Genomic DNA, 25,377 nt, shown 5'->3' with positions numbered 1-25,377 from the left:
GCCTGAGCTAACAAAGACTCTCAGTCTTGGCCATGCAGATACTGGTTCTGAACACTGCGAGGTGTCTACTCAGACCGTACCTTACTGAGCCTCTCCGCCAAAACACACCGACCCTCCACTGAGCAAATTCTGATGTCTATGACAAGTGTATTGCCGCTGTAATCCAGATATTGCAGGTTTGTGGCTGACCACCACCAGTCACCACAGTAGAAATCTGCAAACTGAGATGGTACGTGGTGTGAGTCCACATTACTACCAAATATTGCAGGTTTACGGTTAGGGTTGCCCACCATGACCTAGTCATTCTGGCCCCCTAATCATCTCCTGTCTTTACATCTCACCACTTCACCTCCGAACAGCTAATGCGTGGTGAACGTTTTGGCACAAAAATGGATGCTGTCACATCATCCAGGTGGATTCCACACATTAGTGGTAGTTGCGATGGCTCCCCACTCACTATGAAAAGCGCTATATAAATGTAAACAATTAAAATAAAAGAAAGTGACGCATTGGCCAGAGTAACAACACATCATCGAGTCTGACTTACCAAAAGCTGTGTTCCGATTGGTTAAACTGGAGTAGGCGTTCCCACTGGGCGAGGAGGTGGCAGGACTGGAGAGGGGGCTGTAAGAAGATGGGTCCGCAGGGTAGCTGTGACTTGATCCGATGCCAAACGGCGATGTCTGTGCTTTCCCTGACTGAGAAGGGATTTGCTGGAATGAAAGAAAGGAAGACGTGCGTGAACAAGAACCATTCTTAATCAAGCGAAAGACGCACGCAGTTTCATGAAACGGATACTGATGATTTGGAACGTAGGAAACCGCAAAAGTCACTAAAGAGCTTTGGAGGTAGAAAATAAGGAATACCTCTCCTTGAAGCCTCGTTTCACACGTCTGTATTTACCATGTGCTCTTTTTTACACTTTTTAGTGGTATCTTCATATAAATACTTTAATGCCAAGAGATGTTGGCCACCTTCCTTTAACTCTCCTCGATTCTGTTTCTCTTGTTGGCATCTGGATATGGCATTTGGTGCCACTGCTCTACTGCCAGACTGTGCTCTTGTTTATCTCAGATAAAGGAGCGCTGGAATCATCGGATGGAAAGATTCTCTCAACAGATCAGACAGCCAGCACAGTCTACTACAGGGAACCCAGGAGCGAGTAGGCGGCCAGTGGGCCGAGGACTCCAGGGGCCTCATGTATAACGCCGTGCGTAGAACTCGCACTATAACATGGCGTAAGCACAAAAGCCGAAATGTGTTTACGCACAGAAAAATCCAGATGCAGGAATTTGTGCGTACTCCAACTTCCACGTTCTTCCGCTACATAAATCCCGATCAGCGTGAAAACTAACGCTCGTGCACGTGCATTATGTAACGCCCCAAATCCTCCCAGAATTACGCCTATTTGAATATGCAAATCAATATAAATCGCCCTTGAGCACAGCCTTCTGTGAAAAGACAATGGGAAAAGCACGGGGGGAAATATAAGAATTTCAGCGAATACCAAGTGGAGGTAAAGGAAAAACATACTATTTGTTCAAATAAACCGTGGTATAATCAACAAAAGGAAGTTGATCGAGTGACATAGCGTGTTGGAGAAACTTGAAAGCTCACATTCACAAATCGCACAGTGCCGGAAATAAAAAAGAAGTCACATATCAAAGTTGCCGTGAAAAGAAGAGTTGTAAGCCCACTGTCTGAGTGTCATATGAAAGCTTATTAGGGTACAGAGAAAAAAGGCACACAGTGGGGAAAAAGCACGAAATGTCAACTTCAATCTCGACATTTCCACTTTAATCACGTAGTTTATTTTGTCATTAAAGTAGAACATCATAAACTTCATCTTAAAATCGTTTAATTAACCAGTTTCTCAAATCACATCGTAATTAAAGTAGCACGTTAAATGCTTTGTTTTGTATTTGATCTTCTTCTATGTGCTCTATGTGTGTGAATCACTACTTGCTTTTAAACCGGCTCTCTTCCTCCAACTGGACACAGAATCCATTACATTCGTGATATTACAGCTCTCTGAATAACTAAAATACTGAGATGTATACGTGATGTCATTTTCATGATGATAGGAGTTAAAGCACGTTATTAAACATGTGTTTCACTTGATGAAATAATTTATTGCAGCAGTACTCAGGGGGCTCTAGGCTTGTGGTGGCACTGGGCAGAGGAAGAATCGGTGGCTCCTTCGCCCGCCCGTCAGTAAGGTAGCTTATGCACAGTGGATGGCTGCATAGCCGCCTCGTGCTCATGACACAAGCATTTAACTTTTGCCGAAATTTGTCGCTGTGTTTTTAGCTGTGTTGTTATTTTCTCTTTCTGTTTTATATTCAATATATATTGCGTAGCCGCAGTCAGTGCTTTTCTTTCCCCAAGTAACCGATCACCATACAATCAGCTCTGTAATAGGCGTTAAGCCATCTGTAAGATTAGCGCCAATTCTTGAAAACGTTTAAAGAACATTGAAATATCTTCGTAGTACATGTTTAATTATTCTATCCTTCATGACACTCCCAGTGAAGAATATAGATTATTTAAATGAAGTTAAAGTTTTATCTGTATAATTTAATAAACATATTTTGCTGAATTTCACCTTATAAATGATATCGTTTCTGTTTCTGAACCGCGAGGTCCGTACAGGAAAGGCTTTAAAACATTTTGCAGTGGCTGAGACAGCGTGTCCTTGAAGCTGTATACCGATAATTCTCTTTCCGATCAGCTGCTGCTGTGATTCACACTCAGATACAGTGATATAAATACTCTGAGTGGTGCAGTGAGAGAAATATTGAAAAAGATGATCCGCTGTGGCAACTCCTAACAAGAGGAGCTGAAAGAAGAAGAAGAAGAAGAAGAAGAAGGAGAAGTGAGAGTAACAACGCTAAAGCAGTTATGGTATTTGGAATACTATGGCTGTTCCCTGAACCATTATATTGTTACGAGTTAATTACAATCAGATGCGTTACACTAATAAACAATATGCGGTTAGTTTCAGTGTATTTATAAAGCCGCGACAGGAAAATAAGGTGTAACCACACAGGAACAGTAGCACTGCTTTGACGCTGGGTGCCGCCAGTCTGCAAAACCGAGCGGAGAACTTGTGTACGACAGGGTATGAGGTACCGTGGAAAAGTGCGTGGATTTACGCCAAGTGTAGGTTTTATACATCGCGATTTGAACGTGGAAAAGTTCTTACGCAACGTTTCTGTGCGTACGCACCGTTTATACATGAGGCCCCAGGACTTTATTTTTGACTTTCTCTTTTACATTTTTAATCTCTAGCGTTATCAACTGGCCTTAGTTGATCAATTAATTAATTCACACTGTCACGCATGCACATCAGAGGATCTCCTATCGGGCTCTGTCGAGGTATGTAATAACCCGCCAGGCCGAGAGGGGGCGCTTATCACTAACACTGTCTTCTCCTTTTCTCTCTGCAGCACCGAGAATCCACCCACTGAGGGCACCTGACTCTGCCCCTTCCATAAAAGGGCCAGAAGGAGGCGTCATTTGCTGGATGGATGAAGCACTAGACGGAGCTCCCCTTAAAGTGACTGTCTGTTTTGCCAGAAAAGTCTGAGCAATTTATGCCGGGATGACCCGACTGGCACCCCAGATTTTGATCGGGCAGTCTGTCGTTCATGCACCCGGCCAGAAAAAATAGTGCTGGACTCCACAACGTTGAATTAGTTTCTACCTTGTTCTGTGTGGGTTTTAAGAAATCTGCATTTCTATGTGTGCCACTTCTGTATTTAGTAATTGGTATAATCTTCACTTGTATTTTAACTGAGAATTGTTCACAGCGCTCTGTACCTGCACTCAGTGACAAACGCTATTCAATGTCAATGTCAGTTTATTTATAGAGAACATTTGAAACAACATCAGCAATGCTGTAGCCAAAATGCTTTACATTGAACATACAATAGGCATAAAAGTAAATCTCTCAATTATATTAAAAAATCCTGGGAGGAGACAAGACTTTTTATCCTGGGAGGAGACGCCTGGGACGAGACAAGACTTTTTATCATGGGACAAGACAAGAATTTTTATCCTGGGACAAAACAATACTTTTTATCCTGGGACGAGATGAGACTTTTTATCCTGGGATGAGACGTGACGTTTTATCCTGGGATGACATGAGATGTTTTATCCTGGGGCGAGACGTGACTTTTTATCTTGGGACGAGACGTGAGTTTTTCAGAGAGATAATTTCAAGTCCTGCAAGACGAGACTTTGTGCCAAGAGATTTAACCATGCCCAGGGCTGGAAATAAAAGACAAAGAGTAGAAGACGAAGTAGAACGTCGTAAAGAGGTTCAAAAACGCTGGCACAATAAACATGCAGAGTAGGTTAGAGATAATGAAAAGTACTAAAATTAAAAAGTCTCAAAAAACTGATAGTAAAGATCACATTAGCGCAAACAAACAGAAATTATTACTTGGTGAAATAACGGAACAGCGAAAAGAGATTGAATATATTGACATAGATGATACGACAGAAGTATGTACATATTGTTCGGCTTTAAGTTGGAGACTTGTAGATCATTTAACTCGTGTTGCCATCAGGGAAAAGTAGTGTTTCTTCTCAATGAAAAGGCGTATTCGCGAAAATTAAAAAAAGAGAGAGAGAGAGCGAGAGAAAGAGAGAGAGGGAGAGAGAGAAAGAGAGTTAGAGAGAGAGAGAGTGAGAGGGAGAGAGAGAGAGAGAGAGAGAGAGAGGGAGCGAGCGCATCAGAGAGAGAGAGAGAGAGAGAGAGAGAGAAAGAGAGAGAGAGAGAGAGCAGCTGAGAGCGACCGAGTTGCTGAGCAGGTAGCCTGGGTGTTTGTCTCCGTGTTATTCAATGTTTTTACGTTTAGTTTACTATTACACTGTGCATTCTATGCTATAATTAACTATTTTTGTGCTTAAAAAACTTTAAAGAAAATAGATTTACATACAGTTTATACGGTTTGGAACGGATTAATTGTATTTACATACAATCCTATAGGGAAATTACTTCGGGTCACGACCAAATCAGATTGCGACCAGAGTTTTGGAAAGAATTACGGTCGTGACCCGAGGTTCCACTGTACCTGATTTGTGCTGTTTCAGTACTGGTAACTCCAGCTGTAGCGACTGCACGTCCATTTAACAGACAAATTATATAAGGTTCTACTTCTTTACTTAGTAAATTAAAATGTACTGGTCACCAAGCTCTAGCTTTTGGATCAAAATTTGGAAAAACAATTTTGTCATCGGTAGTTTAAGGACATTCTCCTTTTATTAATTCTGTCATTTTTTTTGACAAATCCATGTCTTCCAAGGAGGACATCGAAGATATTTGTAAACACGATGCATACGCCACACGCCATTATAGCTAAAACGTCTACATCACATTCCGCAAAGCAGTCTCGATAAGCATAAGCCATTCCAAAATAATTCATTATGACTAAAACATCCAGCTAATGGTGGTGTAGGCATATTTGGAAAGTTAACATCAAATCTATGAGATATTTAAAAATAAAAAAATAAAAAAATTAGAAATTCCCATTATTTATTTATTTATTAAATAAATATACTAACTTTTTCAATTGGTATAAAGAAGTACAATCGCGCTGTCAGCAATCACATGTTCACTCGTCAACGTCAAAGACATGAATGACAAAGTGCTTCCTGATTCTAACCTATATAGTGCCCGCCTTCATCTAATTTGCATACCCGTAAGTTTTCAAAATTCCACACACGTGTTTTTTTTTTAAGCCTGCACCTGCCTGGCGTTTTCGAAATGTATTACTTAATCTTTTTTGAAATTTGAATTTTTAAAAATGGCGGCCAGAAATGCCTACACGTGGTCATCAAAGTGCGTCAGTCCTGTGACATGGGCGTGGTCATGTGACCTAGGGTTGGCACGGTGCCAAGTGCCTGGGGTTAGAACAGTTTTGCAAAGTCAGCCCCGGTGGGCTGCAGAACCTGCAGGTTTTTGTTCCAACTGACTTTCACGATGAGGAATCGATTGTGGCAACATTTGTATGCTTTACTTTTGTGGTCTCGCTTGTTCGGATCCCCCACCTTGAATAGATTACTTTACTGTTAAATGGCTGCAGTCACTTGCTGTAATGTCTCCTTTTGAGCAATAAGGCACAAATGACAAAGCAAGCAGCCGTGCTCCATCTCGCTTGTTTCCATTTCCATCGTGGACTTAGTGGAATACTTGGAAGGAAGCCGAAGGTCAAAAACTGAGGGACTGACAAACCCCTCGCCCACCTCAAGGCTGTGAATCATTTGGATGACACCCTTGGGAAGGAAATCATCTACAACATAAGAAGAATCTGCCATGGCTGAATGAAAACACTAACAAGCCATAAAGTCAAATAAGACGTGGATTCCAATTCATCAAAAACTTGCAGCCACTACGGCCCACCAGGACCGATTTTACAGACCCCCGATAAAGACACAAAAATGCATATCCGGGACGGGAGCAGTGACTGTAAACAATATGATTGTGGCCCAGTAAACCAAAATGATGGTGACCATATAAACCACAGAGCACAAAATGGCAACCCTAGAATATTATTAAAAATAAGCAACTCATTTAAACACAAAATGAACCTTCAGGTTAAGAAAATGTACCCATTTATTGATCTGTCATTAAGAATCAAGAATGACTTACCTGTCCCGAAAAGGCGGGCGGCTTCCAGTCCAGGGCACCTGACCCGGGTTCAGCTGCCTGGAGATCTGCGCCAAATTCTGGCCTCCTGCAGAGGATGACGGTTGAATGTCATTGACACCTGGCACGTGGATAACTGAGGAACTTCAGGTTTTGAAAGCAAGAAGAAAAAAAAAAATATATGAAGGACCACCATAGTGAAAAATCCAAAAGGCAGAAACTCAAAATAACCCAAAATGACAAAGTGAAAACCTGTTTTCAGAAAGGCTTGCAAATTTATGAAAAACTCAAAAACTGACATCTGTCATTCTTAAATGTAACTCTGCCTACTGTATGTCTGTCTAGCTGTCTGTTTGTTGTCAGTGCTATGGGGGACAGACTAGTGTCCCAAACAGGAGAGATGCCAGGTCTTTGGCAGGACAGGAGGCCAGCTTGGAAAGACAGAAGATGGCGACTCCCAGGAGTTTGTATGTTTTCTCCACTGGTTGCATTCCTCTATGGATACCTGCAGGACAGGCTGGGAATTGTAGTCCCAACGGAACAGCCCTGTCAGGGATCTTGGGTGCCACCAGGGGGAGCTGCAGGTGATCGTTAACCCCTCTTTGACCCTGAAGTGCTATCTGTGTGCAATGCTGAAGTACCTCCGGGTCCAGCATAAAAGGAGCCGAGTTTCCTGCATGTGCAGTCAGACTCAGGAGGAGAGCAGACAACACTACATGGGAGCTGTTGAAGGAGACACGAGAACAACTGCTGTTGAAAAGGATCTGTGAAGGTGTTGTAAAAGGAAAATATGTTTTGTTTGAACCTGGGCCAGTGTCGTGCCACCAGGTGCTCATTCTTGTTCTATTATCTATAATAAAATAATAAATCTATCTATCTATCTATCTATCTATCTATCTATCTATCTATCTATCTATCTATCTATCTATCTATCTATCTATCTATCGTATCCTGCCTACTATACTAAAATCTATCTATCTATCTATCTATCTATCTATCTATCTATCTATCTATCGTATCCTGCCTACTATACTAAAATCTATCTATCTATCTATCTATCTATCTATCTATCTATCTATCTATCTATCTATCTATCTATCTATCTATCTATCTTACACCCCTGTGATGGAAGGACCTGGGAAGACAGCCTTTGCTGTCCTGGCACACTAGAGGGCGACCCTCCTGGGCAGCTGTGGCACCATAGATTCCCACAGGGCACACTGGCAGTTGTAGTCTAAATTCCTAATCTTGCCTACTATACCATCTAACTATTTATTGTATATCAACAACAACAACATTTATTTATATAGCGCATTTTCATACAAACAATAGCTCAAAGTGCTTTACATATTAAAGAATAGAAAAATGAAAGACACAATTATAAAACAAAATAAATCAACATTAACATCGAATAAGAGTAAGGTTCAATGGCCAGGGGGGACAGAAAAAACAAAAAACTCCAGACGGCTGGAGAAAAAAATAAAATCTGTAGGGATTCCAGACCATGAGACTGCCCAGTCCCCTCTGGGCATTCTACCTAACATAAATGAAATATATATGAAATTCTTGTTAATCTATGTACAGTTTTAATATTATCTATCTATCTATCTATCTATCTATCTATCTATCTATCTATCTATCTATCTATCTATCTATCTATCTATCTATCTATCTATCTATCTATCTATCTATCTATCTATTGTCATGCAGGGCTGTCTATGGATCCCCTTCCAGCCTCAAATAAAGGTATGCAATACCATGTTGGGACAGAAGACAGTACCATCAATAAGAGTATCGTTTCTTTTTTTCCTAAGCAGTTCTGAAATGAAGCCCAATGAAGGCATCTAATCCTTGCCCGCTACACCCGTAAGAAGCCCTGCCTCCTCTGTCTGGGACCATATAAGTCTAGGATGTCCAGTAAGATGGCAACGTGGGCATGTATTTTGCCTGTTTTTTGTTGTGCCACCATGCGCTCATTTTTGTTCTGTTTTTTGAACTTTGGCAGTTACGGGGTGGCCCAGTTGGCATGATGACAGGTACTGACAATCCCTGGGATGACAAGCAGCAGTTTGTACCACTCAGTTGAAGTGCCAGCTGCTGACTGAGCTCCTTACCTGTCCCTGCGCTTGCTGCACAGGTTGCATGTGCTGCTGGTTACTTTTGGGGAGATGTGCCCACTGAAGCACAAAATGATGGTGGCAAAGTCTGTAATGTGCAGTATTATTACTGACACTTAGTCACGACTGCTATGCATTCATCTGTGTCACAGTTTGCTTTGTTCATAAAAAAACAATGGAAACTGCGAGATGAAAATTCACTGAAATTTAGGTGAAAAGAAACATTTGGAGGTTTGGGGGTTTGAGCTGCTTGTCTATATCTACAGGACTGGTTTAACCCCACAGCTGCCTGTGTTTTATATTTCAGATTTATTACCAATGTTTGTTGCTTATGCAGATATGTACAAGGTTGCAGCACCTCTCAAAGTAGAAAGGGGGTGCTGTTGCTAATCGCTCCTCCTTTCTCACCGGAGGACTACTGACCCACTTCTGTCACCAGCCTGAAGCTCTGCCCATTTCTGGGTTATTTAACAAATAAGCCCACCAAAAGCGGGCGTTCAGTATGGACCCAGCGATCAAGACGACAAGAGCTCTCTGGCCCACCTCATCAGTCTGTTTTTGTTTAGCACCCTTGTTTGCCATTTCTATTTTTTTGGGGCCTTTAGTAAACCCTGCATTCAAATGGGGTTACCGGCTGGCACCCCAACCTTCTTCTGTTTTTTATTTGCAGCACAAACTTTATCAGTTGGCACCTTGGAAAAACTTCACATAGTTAATTATGCCAGTGATAAGATTACAGAAACAAGCAAAGCTCAAACAAATCAGATTATGCAAATATCAATTTCACTAGCAAGAGCAATTGTAGAAAACCGCTCTGAAAAATATAAAATACCTGAAACTTTTTCCTGAATGTCCAGGCTGAAACGGGCTGCCTTGAGAATAAAGTTGCTGGCTTCCTGCATTTGACGATGAGGCCATCATTTTCTTGTCACCTGCTGATAGAAGAATATGAGCTTAAACTAAGATTTTTAAATGAGAAAGAAAACGGGCAGACAAAAGTACAAGGAGGGCATCTGATTTCACTCACTTAACTCACATCTGTCAACGTCCGTCACACTTCATGCACGAGAGAAAATCAAAAAAGTAAACGCAATTTCAAAATGACACGGTAACTGCAACAGATAGAAGCTGACGCAAATATGACACGTTCGCAAGGGATTATGGGTAGTTCAAGCACACACAGAGCACAGTCCTAATGTTAGTCGAGTTGAGGACAAGGTCAGCTGAAAAGGAACAGGCAGACAGGCCGCTAGAAGACTGCACTGTCGTTAAAGAATGCGTCGTGGACACAGGGAGTGAATAATAAAATGGCTTTCTTGTCAATTTATCTGAATTTTTAATCTTGCCTACTACACCATCTATCTATCTATCTATCTATCTATCTATCTATCTATCTATCTATCTATCTATCTATCTATCTATCTATCTATTTTGCTTACTATACCTAATTATTTTCTATCTATCTTGCCTAATATACTAAATATTTCTATCTATCTATATTATAATTGTATAATAATCTTGCCTACTACGTCATCTATCTATACTGAATATTTTCTATTTATATATATTATAATTGTCAATTTATCAAGATTGTTAATCTTGCCTACTACACCATCTATCTATCTATCTATCTATCTATCTATCTATCTATCCATTCTCTATAATGCCTTTCTTGTTAATATGTCTACATTTTTAATCTTGCCTACTACGCTATCTGTCTGTCTTATCTACTAGTTTCTTGTTAATCTGTCTAAATTTTAATCTCACCTACTATAACATCTATCTATCTATCTATCTATCTATCTATCTATCTATCTATCTATCTATCTATCTATCTATCTATCTATCTATCTATCTATCTATCTATCTATCTATCTATCTATCTATCTATCTATCTGTGTTGATTACATTGTTCTAGGCATTTCTCATTTCTGCTGCTCCTTTCCCAGATTTTCTGTTTCACTACCTCTGCCATATCTTAACCTGGTTATTTCTAATTTAAATTCTTCTACTAATCTTTCCATTGCAGCTCCATGTTCCACCGTCTTGTGAGATGATCAATGAGCTAGACATAAATGTATTTCAGAAAATAAAGAGACTCTACTTCTGATTCTGATGTAATTTCATCCCGCAGACTACACAAGTTTATTCATAGCAAATCCATCCTTCCCTTTCCTAAACCCATTTTGTTTAAACATGAGCCACATCTTTTTCTGGCAGAATTGGCCACAAAATAGGAATTAACCCTGGATGGGCTGCCAGTCCACTGCCAGACACACCAACACACAACTCCAGTTAGCCCCAATGAATCAATTTAGAGTTGTCAGACAAGCACAATCATGTTAACTTACTAGCTGCTATTCCGGCATACATATCTGCAAACCTCGGGTCTCTTTCTTGGGAGAACATGGCTTCTGTTTTGTCAATGGTCTTCCCTGTTTCATGAACACCAGTAGGAACATTTGGCACAGGCACCTAAAAAACACAAAAAAATCAAATTAAAGTAAGTAAGGTGAGAAAAGCCCACGGCCCTGTAAGCCTTTGTGGCTTTACCTACCTGGGACAGCTCATATGACGGCAGGCCATCTCTCTGATGGACTTCAAGCTCTGCTTGCTGCTGTTGCTGCAACTGCCTGAAAATGTGAGAGATACACAATTATGTGCAGGAAAAGGAAGACAAAGAGCACTGGGACAGTAATGAAGGCTTATCACACTGCCGTTAGAGGCTGACTCCTGGTGACAGTGTCACTCAGCCTAATTCATTCTGTTTGAAGAAGCTGAACAGATTACCCACTAACCTCTTCTTCTGTACTCAACAGGGCACTAATGGCCGTCTCTGTGGTAAACAACCTGATGTGACTTAAGCCAAATGAGATTAGCAACACCCAGTTATCTATGTATGAACTTTAAGTGGACTGTTTTGCGAGAAGGTCCCTCCAAGAAATCACTTCAGGAGAGGCTGACCAAATCAACGAGCTAACTAAAAGGGCAGACACGGTTATGGGGACCACATGGAGAAAGTAGCAAAGGAGAGAATTAAAACAAAACAATGCTGCACATCATCTCCATGGCACACCAACACTGAGGACTGCAGCAGAATTATTGATTTATGAAATGCTACCGGGGCTCCAGTATACCAACGCCAATACACCTGTACAGTTCCTTACTGGGAATGGGACTGAAAAGTCAGACGTTCTCCTTCTGATTCTAAATGGACTCCAGTGTGTCCCTGTACAGGGTAAGCCTCTTCTGTCTGGCCCTGCTGAGATGGGCTCTGCTGCTCAGAGACAAGGAAATGGATCAAGCGAGTCTGGAAATCTGAGCGTAACGAACAAAACAGAAGGTGACAGACGTCAGCAGCCTGGTGTGTATGCTGTGGAGCAGCCAGTTCTTAAACTTCTATTAGGCATAAATTGGTGCTGCACATTAATGGGAATTGAGGCCCAATATGGCTAACAGTCATTGTTGTTAAATCCATCATTTATATTAATAACAGCACATAGATAGATAGATAGATAGATAGATAGATAGATAGATAGATAGATAGATAGATAGATAGATAGATAGATAGATAGATAGATAGATAGATAGATAGATAGAGGCACTATATGATGATAGTCAAAGGCACTATATTAGATAGTGAAAGGCACTATATAATAGATAGATAGATAGATAGATAGATAGATAGATAGATAGATAGATAGATAGATATTGAAAGGCACTATATTACATACAGTACTGGTCAAAGTTTTAGAACAACCCAATTTTTACAGTTTTTATTGAAATTTAAGCAGTTTAAGTCATTCGAATTACCTAAAATTCTACAAATATAAAGAGTAAACTGACAGAGGTTAAATAAAAATGTTTAAGAAACCACTACTAAAAAATAATGTTATTTTCAGAATTAAATAAAATGGCCTATTTCATGAAACAAGTAATGGTTTAACAGTTTATCTGCAGCAAAGCCTTGAAGGCTGATGCAAACAATTTCTCCAAGTGTCCAAACATAGATAGATAGATAGATAGATAGATAGATAGATAAAGATACTATATAATGGATGGATATATAGATATAGGCACTATATAATGATAAAGAGTGAAAGGCACTATATTAGATAGTGAACGGCATTATATAATAGACAGACATACAGTAAGTAACTGGCACTGTAACAGCTAGCAGGATGGTTGCAGTATGCAGTAGATGGCAGGTTCATTCTCTGTTGGCAAATGTTGTCACATCGGCTGCGCGCCATTTTATATATTTAATAGATTCTGAAAGTGTCTGAGACATCACACCACCCATCCAGTTTCAGAATCTGCTTAATCCCACATAAGGTTACAGTAGGGGACCGCAGCCAAACTCCACTCCTCCCTTCATTCGTTGCCATACCCATGAACTTAAGCTCGCAGTCTTGGGTATGAGGCCGGTCACGTCACAGAGCTCTACTTTTTTGGTCCAACATGGTGGTCCCTCTCCTGCAGTATTCCTCAGCACGGCAATTCCTGCCTGTGATTTTATTCATCATTTGTCTGTTTCTCATTACTTAGCTGTTGCTGCTACTTGGCACAAGTCACCTCTCCTCCATGTAGCATTTATGGGGTGTAATTTTAGCACCTGGACCAGCTTCTTGTTTTGAAGCATTTGGGTTTCATTATCATGCACAGATGGCCGCCATCAAATTTCGCTTAAGATACAATTTCAGTGAATCCGTTGTATTTGTTCACAGGCAGGTCTTAGAGGAGTACAAATACACCAATGTGAATCTGATCGCCGAGGCCCGTTGTCTCATTCCTTCCTGCCTCCTCCTGGCTCTCTCATTAACAAGTCACTTGTGGTCTTCACTCTGGGGGTACCTAGTGGGCTCCTTGAAACTGAGCATTCGTCAGGCCGAGGGTCCGTCAATCACTACCCCATACCCATAACGACTCTTGTGCCCCTCTGTGTCCAGCTGACTTTCTCTTCCTCACTGCAGTCGGTTTCAATGTCCCTGAGCCGACCTCCAAAGGGAGCCTCCTGTCACAGTAATGAGGTGAAGCCACAAGTAAGCCCTCAGGGCTTCATCAAAAAAAAAAAAAAATAATAATGGCGGTCATGGCAGAGTTTTTAACAGGTTTACAAATAAATTAGGAACTTAGTGAACTTTACTGTTGAGTGTGGAAGAACACCGTGTTGGTCATGCAAGGCGAAGTCATGTGGGGTCCTGTAGTGAAGACACGACCGTCAAGTTTAGGTCATAAGAAAGACCTGATGGACTACCCTGACATGTGGCTTGGGAAGAGGAGTAGCTGAAGGGGGCACAGCTGGCATTTGGAGGGCATCTTGTCCCCTCTCCATATGACCGGAAAACAATCTGTCCTGATTTAAGGTGGCGGGTTGTTGTGACGGTCCAGGTCGGCTCCACTCTCCCTTTTCTCTTCCCCGAAAGCCTCCGAGAGGAGCCAGGCAAATGAGCGCTTTGATTACAATCCAACAAACAACACGGTATTCAAAAAGTGTAGTGATTCAAACGTTCAAGAAATAAAGAAATCATAAAATGGAGTGACCGTGGAGGTTAAAGGTCAGATCAATAAATATGCCATTAAAACAAAGTTAACAATCACAGTCCTTTAAATACGCACGAGCCCCGGTGCATCCATCGAAAACCGATGTCTCGTCTGCTTACCCCGCACCGGACTCTGTAGCGGATGAGACGTCCTTTGACAAGTGCAGTCAACTCTTAATGCCTGGCGTGGTGAAGGCGCTATATAGGCGTCGACCCGACACAGACTGACATCAGAGGCACGTAAAAAAACGAAAAAAAGGATTTCTTTTCTTCACCTGTGGGGCACGTCTTCCTCGTTTCCCACAGGCACAACACAACCACAACCCCTCCAAGGCAGCTTCGTCGTCCTCCTTCTCCTGACTCTGGCGCCCGGAGTGGTGACTGTCGGCTCCTCTTATAGCCCACCCAGATGTGCTTCCGGTGCTGTTGACCTCCTTCCGGCTGCACCTCCGGGTGTGGCTGCGTTCCCGCCCAGACGGGCTTGTTAGGCCGTGCAGCTCTTCCTGGCGGTGGCCACGGAGATCAACAGGAATGAGCTCTGGTTTTCCAAAATATTGGCCCCCGATGCAACCCAGGGGGGCTGCCACCAAGTGTTCCGGGGGCCATAGTGTGCATCCCATGGCTGCTTCCCCCAGATCCAGTGTCAAAGGGGTGTCCCGATTGGACATGGGTCCCGGCCATCTGCCACACTGGCTTGGCATCCATGAGAGGCTGCACACGCCTCCCCTGCCAGTCCTTCACCTTCTCTGTCAGACACTGCCTAACGGGCCGCTCCTTCTCCCCAACGTCACTCAATTAGGAGAGCCCCTTCTTCAGCCCCTGGCCCCAATCTCTGAGACCACCCGCCACCATTCCCTTGTACCCTGGCATCTCCCGATCCTGCCATCTGTGTCCTTTATCTGTATCTAGATTGAATAACACCACACATTGCATCAATCTTGTCTTTGCACAATGTCTTGTCTTGTTTGTGTTTTCATTTTAAATTTCAATTCTATTTTTAATTTAATCTTAATTTTTTATTTGCACTTCATGTTGTTACACTATGGACCCTGAGCTCTGCAATTTCGTCTATCTGTACACTTGTATATGGCTGAGAGGTTGAGATGACAATAAAGCTCACTTTGACTTTCACGTTCCCTGTAACTTCCATTCCTTTCGATTTCTGTACTCCATTCCCTTTGCCCCCTACATACGGTCTGATCGGGTGCAGTGGTGACCCTGTGCCCACTTTGGGGTGTGAGTGACTGAGGCACCTGACTGATCTGCTCGCTTTTGCACATGAGGACGCCATCAGCCAATCACCGCAATCAACCCCGGAGCAGCGCCATCCTGCCCACTCCTGCACCCGTTGCTCACGGGTTGCGATAATTTATTAAAAGACCTGAACCGCGGGGGGAGGGTTTGGTGATTGCCCACGGACCTCTTATCACAGTCGTGCAAGGTCACCTCAGGGTAATGGATGGACTATCTCACAGACAGACCTCAGTATGTGCGTCTCGGGAACTGCAGGTCTGACATTGTGGTCAGCAGCACAGGAGCGCCGCAGGGGACTGGACTTTCTCTGGTCCTGTTCAGCCAACATACATCAGACTTCCAATACGACTCGGAGTCCTTCCACGTGCAGAAGTTCGCTGACGACACTGCTATGGTGGGCTGCATCGGGAGTGGGCAGAAGGAGGAGTATAGGAACTTAATCAAGGACTCTGTTAAATGGTGAGACTCAAACCACCTACAACTGAACACCAGCAAGACCAAGGAGCTGGTGGTGGATTTTAGGAGGCTCAGGCCCCTCATGGACCCCGTGATCATCAGAGGTGACTGTGCAGAGGGTGCAGACCTATAAATACCTGGGAGTGCAGCTGGATGATAAGTTGGACTGGACTGCCAATACTAATGCTTTGTGCAAGAGAGGACAGAGCCGACAATACTTCACTAGAAGGCTGGAGTCCTTCAACATCTGCAATAAGATGCTGCAGATGTTCTATCAGACGGCTGTGGCGAGCGCCCTCTTCTACGCGGTGGTGTGCTGGGGAGGCAGCATAAAGATGAAAGACGCCTCACGCCTGGACAAACGTGTTAAGAAGGCAGGCTCTATTGTAGGCACAGAGCTGGACAGTTTAACATCCGTGGCAGAGCGATGGGTGCTGAGCGACGGGCGCTGAGCAGACTCCTGTCAGTCATGGAGAATCCACTGCATCCACTGAACAGGATCATCTCCAGACAGAGGAGCAGCTTCAGTGACAGACTGCTGTCACCGTCCTGCTCCACTGACAGACTGAGGAGACCCCACACTATGCGACTCTTCATTTCCACTCGGGTGGGGTAATCGTTAACATTATACAAAGTTATTGTCTGTTATCTGCAGTGGGCTGGCGCCCTGCCTGGGTTTTGTTTCCTGCCTTGCGCCCTGTGTTGGCTGGGACTGGCTTCAGCGGACCCCCGTTACCCTGTAGTTGGGATATAGCGGGTTGGATAAAGGATGGATGGATGGATGTCTGTTATACCTGCATTGTTATCACTCTTTAATTTAATATTGTTTCTTATCAGTATCATGCTGCGGGAGTATGGGAATTTCCCCATGGGATTAATAAAGTATCTATCTATCTATCTATCTATCTATCTATCTATCTATCTATCTATCTATCTATCTATCTATCTATCTATCTATCTATCTATCTATCTACCTAACTATCTAACAAGATCTCACAAAAGGACTTGCATTTTAAGACTGACAAACAAACCACCGAGTGGGCAGCAAGTCAAAACCAAAGCCTGTAAAAAAGAGGGTCCTTCATCACCACAGCAAGAACGCCTCTCGTGCCCCAACTTCAAGACCAACATAAAAAAAAGGAAATCAAACACCCCCTGGGGTCTTCAATGGGTACTTTTACTTACTTTACAATTCATTCTACACAAAAAAAATGTACGTCTGGTGCAAAAAAGCATAAACCAGCTTGGGTCTGCTGGAAGGGCTGCAGCAGGAAGGGGCAGCCTGGGAATCCCACCGGCTTCATCTTGCCAGCAGGAGCCATTCGTGTAATCCGACCACCGATGGCAGCTGTTTCAAACAAAGGTGTCTGATAAGATGAAGTAATCAGACTCCTAACCCTCTCGTGTCGATCTCCTTACAACAAAGCCCCCCAAACACGCACGCTATCACGGATTTAGTGTCACGCGTCACCACGCCGCAGAAGTAGCTTTAAGTGCAAGTGGAGGTGAGAGTGCTCATTTCCACAGAGGAATGAGGTAAATAACAGAAATGTCAGCCGGGGGATTTAAAGGCCATCAGGATTAGACGCTGCACCTGAAAGCAATGAATTATCCGTTTGAGATTAAATCTAAACTCCCACTAAGTCAAGTTATGAGCTTTCGCTGATCCACTGTTATGCCAACATGAGCTCTCAAATGTAACTGTAAATTGCCTACTTGGTGACATTCGTGTTTAATAAGAAATCCCGTTAATTGCTTTGGTTTGGAAGAAAGTTTTGAAAAAGAGCACCTGCTGTAAGGCACGGCCTGGCAGCTGAATCCGGCCGGGATGCCCCAAGAATGGAAGGATGGGGGAAGGCAGCTACTTTTAGACACTGCATCCCCTGAGACACTAGATGGCAACTTCCCGGCAGCATAATTCCTGCAGGGCACCATGGGATTTGGAGTTCGGCTTCACAGCCACTGCAGGTGATCATTAAAGCCTCTTTGAAGGGCTTCAATCTGAGCCTGAAGTGCTTTCAGGGTGCAATGCTGAAGTATCCCCGAGTCCAGCAGTCAGACTCTGGAGGAGAGTGGACAACACTACGTGGGAGCTGTTGAGGGAGGCAAGACAGCAATAAAGTAGCTATCTATCTATCTATCTATCTATCTATCTATCTATCTATCTATCTATCTATCTATCTATCTATCCTATATAATGCTGTTCTTGTTAATCTATGAACATTTTTAATCTTGCCTACTACACCATCTATCTATCTATCTATCTATCTATCTATCTATCTATCTATCTATCTATCTATCTATCTATCTATCTATCTATCTATCCTATATAATGCTGTTCTTGTTAATCTATGAACATTTTTAATCTTGCCTACTACACTATCTATCTATCTATCTATCTATCTATCTATCTATCTATCTATCTATCTATCTATCTATCTATCTATCTATCTATCTATCTATCTATCTATCTATCTATCTATCTATTGTTAGGGATGCCAGGGGCAACGACCCAGCCGGGACACCGTGAGGGACCGGATGTGGGTCTGCGCCCACCTTGGATCACGTGGGGGCCGCCTTCCTGGTTGCTTTGGGGGCCACGGGTTGAGGGCGTGGAAGCCCCACCCTGCAGGGGCCCATGGTCACCGCCAAGAGGCGCCCCAATGCCTTGGGGACCTGTTGCCTCAGCACTTCTGCTACACCAGGAAGTGCTGGGGGGAAGATTTGGAAGGATACCCGGAGAGCTTCCGGGAAAACAGCCGGCAATTCCGCCACGCTGGGACGTGGCCAACGAGGGAATGCCAGGAACTACCTGGAGCTCATTCGGGAGAGAATAAAAGGGGCCGTCTCCCTTCATTCAGGGCTGGAGTTGGGTGGAAGAAGGACAAGGCACGAGAGAGGTGTGAAGGCGGCCCGAGAAGAGGCATTTGTGTGGCCAGGACTGTGTGTTGGGGTTTGTGCACTTTTGGACTGGGTCTTAGTGACCATTTATTGTAAATAACACGTGTGGTGGTGAAGAACAACATGTCCGCCTGTCTGTGTCCGGGTCGGCTCCACACTATCTATCTATCTATCTATCTATCTATCTATCTATCTATCTATCCATCCTATATAATGCTGTTCTTGTTAATCTTGCCTACTACACCGTTTATCTGTCTATTTGATTCTGAAACTGGATGGGTGGTGTGATGTCTCAGACACTTTCAGAATCTATTAAATATATAAAATGGCGTGCAGCCGATGTGACAACATTTGCCAACAGAGAATGAACCTGCCATCTACTGCATACTGTAACCATCCTGCTATCTGTTATAGTGCCTGTTACGTATATCTGTTTACCTATCTATTATATAATGCCTTTCACTATCTAATATAGTGCCTTTCCCTCTTTATCGTTATATAGTGCCTTTATCTATCTATCTATCTATCTATCTATCTATCTATCTATCTATCTATCTATCTATCTATCTATCTATCTATCTAACTGTTGTTGATAAAGATCCGTGAAGATATTGTAAACGGAAAATGTGTTTTGTTTGGATATATGCCAATTAATGTGAATTTTAATGCCCATGCATGAGCTCTGCCCAGAATCTTGCCTATGTGAATATGCAAATCAATATTAATAGCTGCTTCCATTCAGTGTTTTGCTAAAAGACAATGGCAAAAGTGTGTGAGTAAAAAAAGAAGAATTTCAGAAAATGTGAAATGGAGGTCCTGCTCAGTGAAGTGGAGGCAATGAAAAAACGTACTGTTTGTTGGCTTAAGCAGTGGTATAAGCACCAAAAGGAAATTGTTGGAGAGACACTCAAAAGTTCAAGTTCACAAAGTCGCACAGTTCCCAAACTAAAAAAGACTGGTCAGATATCAAAGTCGATGTGAAAAGGCGACTCGCAGCCCACCGTCTGTCAGCAACGCTGGAGGAGGTGTCGGAATTCTGGGGCTTGCACTGTTTGAGCAGAAAGCAGCTGCAGTTGTTGGCGAAACACTTGTATATACAATACAATGCAATTTATTTTTGGTATCACCCAAAATCACACAAGAAGTGCCACAATGGGCCTCAACAGGCCTTGCCTCTTGACAGCCCCCCAGCTTTGACTCTCTAAGAAGAAATGGAAAAACTCCCAAAAAAAACTCTTGTAGGGAAAAAAATGAAAGAAACCTTAGGAAAGGCAGTTCAAACAGAGACCCCTTTCTAGGTGGGTTGGGTGTGCAGTGGGTGTCAAAAGAAGAGGGGATCAATACAATAAAATACAATACACAGAACAGAACAAATCCTCAATACAGTATAAAAATAAAACTTTTAGAAGTATGGAGTAGAATTGTAACAGTAGATGTTATCACGTAATAGGATTTGGATTTGTTTAGAGTCCTGGAGAGCTCATTCATCAAGCTGCTAACCCCATTTGGCCATTCCACAGCTGAAATAGCACTAATCCGATGAAAGGACCCCTATTTCCCACGATTCCTGCGATCCTCCACCAGGGATGACTTTTCCTTAGGCAGGCAAAACAACTTGGCAGGTGGGCCGTGGCACCAAGTGCCACATTTAAGTACCGAGAATTGTATATCTCGCCATAACATTAATGGGACGCATTTTCGCACCACAGATAATTTTCACATTAATAGAGTGGAAATGCTTTCTATTTACATAAGCAACTTCTCTCTCTGAAGGCGCCTTTATAGCGATGTGCGTGCGGTTAATCGCTCCGATCACATTTGGAAAATCGGACGTTGCTGCGAATTGCACTTCGATGTGTGCCCGTGTAAGGAAATCTTCTGTATCTGGAAGACAAGCGGATAATACCACCCTATACTGCTGGCATGGCGTGACTCGGTGATGACTGAGACATACCCGATCGGTCAGCCAATTCACATTGAAAAGCTAAAACCCCAAGAGTGGACCCAACTTGCACAGCATTAGGAACGGGTAGAGCACAAAATTCCTCAGAGGCTGCCTTTTTGTAAAGCCGGCGCCAGCTCAGCACACAGCGCCAAGAGGAGAGCTCCTGGAAATCGAAATCGACTTAGAAGCCGGTCTCTTCTAATTCTTCCATTTGCGACGTCTTCTGACAACGCTAAATCAGCCACTGTAGTTGGAATAGTTTGGCCATTATATTGTTACAAATTGATTACAATCAAGTGCCTTAAATTTGTAAATGATATGCAAGAATTCCTTATAGAATTATATATATAAATCCATATAGAATTAAATACCGTATTTACGCGTGTACCACGCACGCATTTTTTCCTGAAAACTAGCATTAGAAAATCACGTGCATGTCATACACGAGGATGTGTGAAAAGCTAAGATTCGGGTACTGAACCTTATGGGAAAGCGCCGACGTCAATAGCGGTGGCAAATCCGAATCCAGCAGCGAATCAGAAGATGATCAAACTGGAATAGTCTGGTAAGCACAATAATTTTCCACTTGCCGTTATAGTCCTTTACCGATTGCCTCTATACAGTTCTTTCTTTTCTCGTTTCACAGGGCTATTTGTCATTCCCACTTTTCGCAGCATGGAGTGACAAACACTGAACGTTCTACAGTAGGGGTACTGCTTACAGTTAGTACTCCAATACAATATACTGGATCATGTGCGGAATGAATTAAACGAGACAGAATTATTCTCCATTGCAGTTATTCACATCGGTGTCTTACTCCAACCTCACCCACTTCCTATACAATCACAACGTGCGTCGTACGCGGAGCAAAACGGGTTTTCGCAAATTTTCTTTGTAAAAATTAGCATGCGCGTCTTACACGAAGGCACGTGGTACACGAGTAAAAACGGTATATAGAATTACAAGAGCTAAACTTAAAAGAAGTGGTGAGGCGGGCAGCCTTCTGCTGTTAGGCACCTCAAATCTGGAATAGCCTGCCAATAGGAATTCGCCAGGCTGGTACGGTGGAGCTCTTTAAAACACTGCTAAAAACTCATTACTGTAACATGGCCTTCTCATAACTTCATTTGAATTTAATCCTGATGCTCTGTATATTCAATTAATTATCATAACTATTCATGGTGGCTCTAAAATCTGTACTGACCCCTACTCTCTCTTCTGTTCTTTTTCTGTTTTTCTGTGGTGGCGACCTGCGCCACCATCACCTAATCAAAGCACCGTGATGTCCCTACCTTGATGGATTAAAGGCCAGATGTCTACGTGACCGTCATCATCAAGTCCTTCCATGTGAACCCTGAAGACCATGAGGACTGATTGAGGTCATTGATGTTAGGTAGAATGCCCAGAGGGGGCTGGGTGGTCCTGTGGCCTCTGAACCCCTGCAGATTTTAGTTTTTCTCTCCAGCCGTCTGGAGTTTTTTTTGTCCTCCCTGGCCATCAGACCTTACTCTTATTCTTTGTTAATTAGTGTTCACTTCTTTTAATTCTTACTTTGTCTTTTATTTTTCTTTTCTTCATCATGTAAAGCACTTTGAGCTACACTATTTGTATGAAAATGTGCCACATAAATAAATGTTGTTGTTGCTATGGACCGCAAACGCCCGCAGAGAGTGGTAAAGACTGCGGAGAAGATCACCAGGACCCCACTGCCCTCTCTGCAGAGCATCTACAACTACAGAGTCCGCCAGAGAACTGCCTCGACCCTCAGGGACCCCCCAATACCAACTGTTCACACTTCTACCCTCAGGCAGGAGGTATTGGAGTATGAAATGCAGGACTTCCAGGCTAAAGAACTCTTTCTTTCCCAAGGCCATTGGACTCCTGAATAACTGACTGGAGTTTATAAGTGCGGTCCACCTCACTCTATCGACCTCACACAACTGTATTTGACTTGTCCACCACACACCTACCTGCACATTACACTTTATACTTTTATTCTGTTTTTATACTTTATGCTGACTCTGTCACTTATTATCTATCTGCTCCTTATTATTTATGTTTATCTTTATACGTTGGTTTTGTCATTTGGTGGGGACAGCAAAGAAAGAATTTCATTGTACAGGGAAACGTGTTTCTTCACTGTGCACATGACAATAAACTTTGAACTTGAAAGCATGAGAGAGGCTCTAAGGGATGACAAGAGCTCACAATTATTTGCATGTGGACTTTGTCTTTACTTCTGTTTATTTGGCAGACACGAAACACTTGTAAGGAGGAGAACGGGCATCCCGACTGGAATGGAGGATTTCCCCTTACCCGAATGGGACTCAAGCAAATGGGCCGGAATGACGAGGAAATACATTTACACCCGGCCAGTATATTATATCAGACAGACAGAGAAAAGACCAGGGGCCTCATGTATAAACGGTGCGTACGCACAGAAATGTTGCGTAAGAACTTTTCCACGTTCAAATCGCGATGTATAAAACCTACACTTGGAGTAAATCCACGCACTTTTCCACGGTACCTCATACCCTGTCGTACACAAGTTCTCCGCTCGGTTTTGCAGACTGGCGGCACCCAGCGTCAAAGCAGTGCTACTGTTCTTGTGTCGTTACACCTTATTTTCCTGTCGCGGCTTTATAAATACACGAAACTAACCGCATATTGTTTATTAGTGTAATGCATCTGATTGTAATTAACTTGTAACAATATAATGGTAGAGGGAACAGCCATAGTATTCCAAATACCATAACTGCTTTAGCGTTGTTACTCTCACTTCTCCTTCTTCTTCTTCTTCTTCTTCTTTCAGCTCCTCTTGTTAGGAGTTGCCACAGCGGATCATCTTTTTCAATATTACTCTCACTGCACCACTCGGAGTATTTATATCACTGTATCGGAGTGTGAATCACAGCAGCAGCTGATCGGAAAGAGAATTATCGGTATACAGCTTCAAGGACACGCTGTCTCAGCCACTGCAAAATGTTTTAAAGCCTTTCCTGTACGGACCTCGCGGTTCAGAAACAGAAACGATATCATTTATAAGGTGAAATTCAGCAAAATATGTTTATTAAATTATACAGATAAAACTTTAACTTCATTTAAATAATCTATATTCTTCACTGGGAGTGTCGTGAAGGATAGAATAATTAAACATGTACTACGAAGATATTTCAATGTTCTTTAAACGTTTTGAAGAATCGGCGCTAAGCTTACAGATGGCTTAACTTCTATTACAGAGCTGATTGTGTGGCGATCGGTTACTTGGGGAAAGAAAAGCACTGACTGCAGTGACGGCTACGCCAATATATATTGAATATAAAACAGAAAGAGAAAATAACAACACAGCTAAAAACACAGCGACAAATTTCGACAAAAGTTAAATGCTTGTCATGAGCACGAGGCGGCTATGCAGCCATCCACTGTGCATAAGCTACTTTACTGACATTGGCGGGCGAAGGAGCCACCGAGTTTTCCTCTGCCCAGTGCCACCACAAGCCTAGAGCCGCCCCTGAGAACTGCTGCAATAAATTATTTCATCGAAGTGAAACACATGTTTAATAACGTGCTTTAACTCCTATCATCATGAAAATGATATCACGTATACATCTCAGTATTTTAGTTATTCAGAGAGCTGTAATATCACGAATGTAATGGATTCTGTGTCCAGTTGGAGGAAGAGAGCCAGTTTAAGAAGCAAGTAGTGATTCACACACATAGATCACATACGAGTAAACGATTTTAAGATTAAGTTTATAATGTTCTACTAAATGACAAAATAAACTACGTGATTAAAGTGGAAAATTCGAGATTAAAGTTGACATTTCGTGCTTTTTCCCCACCGTGTGCCTTTTTTCTCTGTACCCTAATACACTTTCATATGACACTCAGACAGTGGGCTACAACTCTTCTTTTCACGGCGACTTTGATATGTGACTTCTTTTTATTTCCGGCACTGTGCGATTTTGTGAATGTGAGCTTTCAAGTTTCTCCAACACGCTATGTCACTCGATCAACTTCCTTTTGTTGATTATATCACGGTTTATTTGAACAAATGGTATGTTTTTCATTTGCCTCCACTTGGTATTCGCTGAAATTCTTATATTTCCCCCCGTGCTTTTCCCATTGTCTTTTCACAGAAGGCTGCACTTAAGGGCGATTTATATTGATTTGCATATTCAAAGAGGCGTAATTCTGGGAGGATTTGGGGCGTTACATAATGCGCGTGCACGAGCGTTAGTTTTCACGCTGATCGGGATTTATGTAGCGGAAGGACGTGGAAGTTGGAGTACGCACAGATTCCTGCATCTGGATTTTTCTGTGCGTAAGCACATTTCGGCTTTTGTGCTTACGCCATGTTATAGTGCGAGTTCTACGCACGGCGTTATACATGAGGCCCCTGGGCTGTAGAGTCGGTAGATAAATGCTCCGACTCCGACTCCTCAGTTTCTAAATGTTCCGACTCCGACTCCCCGACTCCGACTCCTCTGTATGTATATACTATGC

At 42.7% G+C, this 25,377-nt stretch overlaps 1 protein-coding gene across 3 annotated transcripts in view; it reads right to left on the bottom strand.

Annotated features, from left to right (window-relative positions):
* Positions 1-25,377, bottom strand: part of arnt2 (aryl-hydrocarbon receptor nuclear translocator 2) — a 209,194-nt gene that overhangs the window by 34,985 nt on the left and 148,832 nt on the right. For all 3 annotated transcript variants that reach the window (XM_039772743.1, XM_039772744.1, XM_039772745.1), the window contains exons 13-17: positions 11,330-11,405; positions 11,124-11,247; positions 9,605-9,707; positions 6,659-6,799; positions 548-713 (exon numbers count right to left, since the gene is read on the bottom strand). In XM_039772743.1, coding sequence (XP_039628677.1) covers positions 569-713; positions 6,659-6,799; positions 9,605-9,707; positions 11,124-11,247; positions 11,330-11,405 — 589 coding nt within the window. In that variant the 3' untranslated portion in view covers positions 548-568. The remainder of the gene's footprint in view (positions 1-547; positions 714-6,658; positions 6,800-9,604; positions 9,708-11,123; positions 11,248-11,329; positions 11,406-25,377) is intronic.

The sequence above is a fragment of the Polypterus senegalus genome, chromosome 12 (genome assembly GCF_016835505.1).
Source record: "Polypterus senegalus isolate Bchr_013 chromosome 12, ASM1683550v1, whole genome shotgun sequence".
Classification (NCBI taxonomy): Eukaryota; Metazoa; Chordata; class Cladistia; order Polypteriformes; family Polypteridae; genus Polypterus; species Polypterus senegalus.
This window is presented reverse-complemented; position numbering and strand designations above follow the sequence as displayed.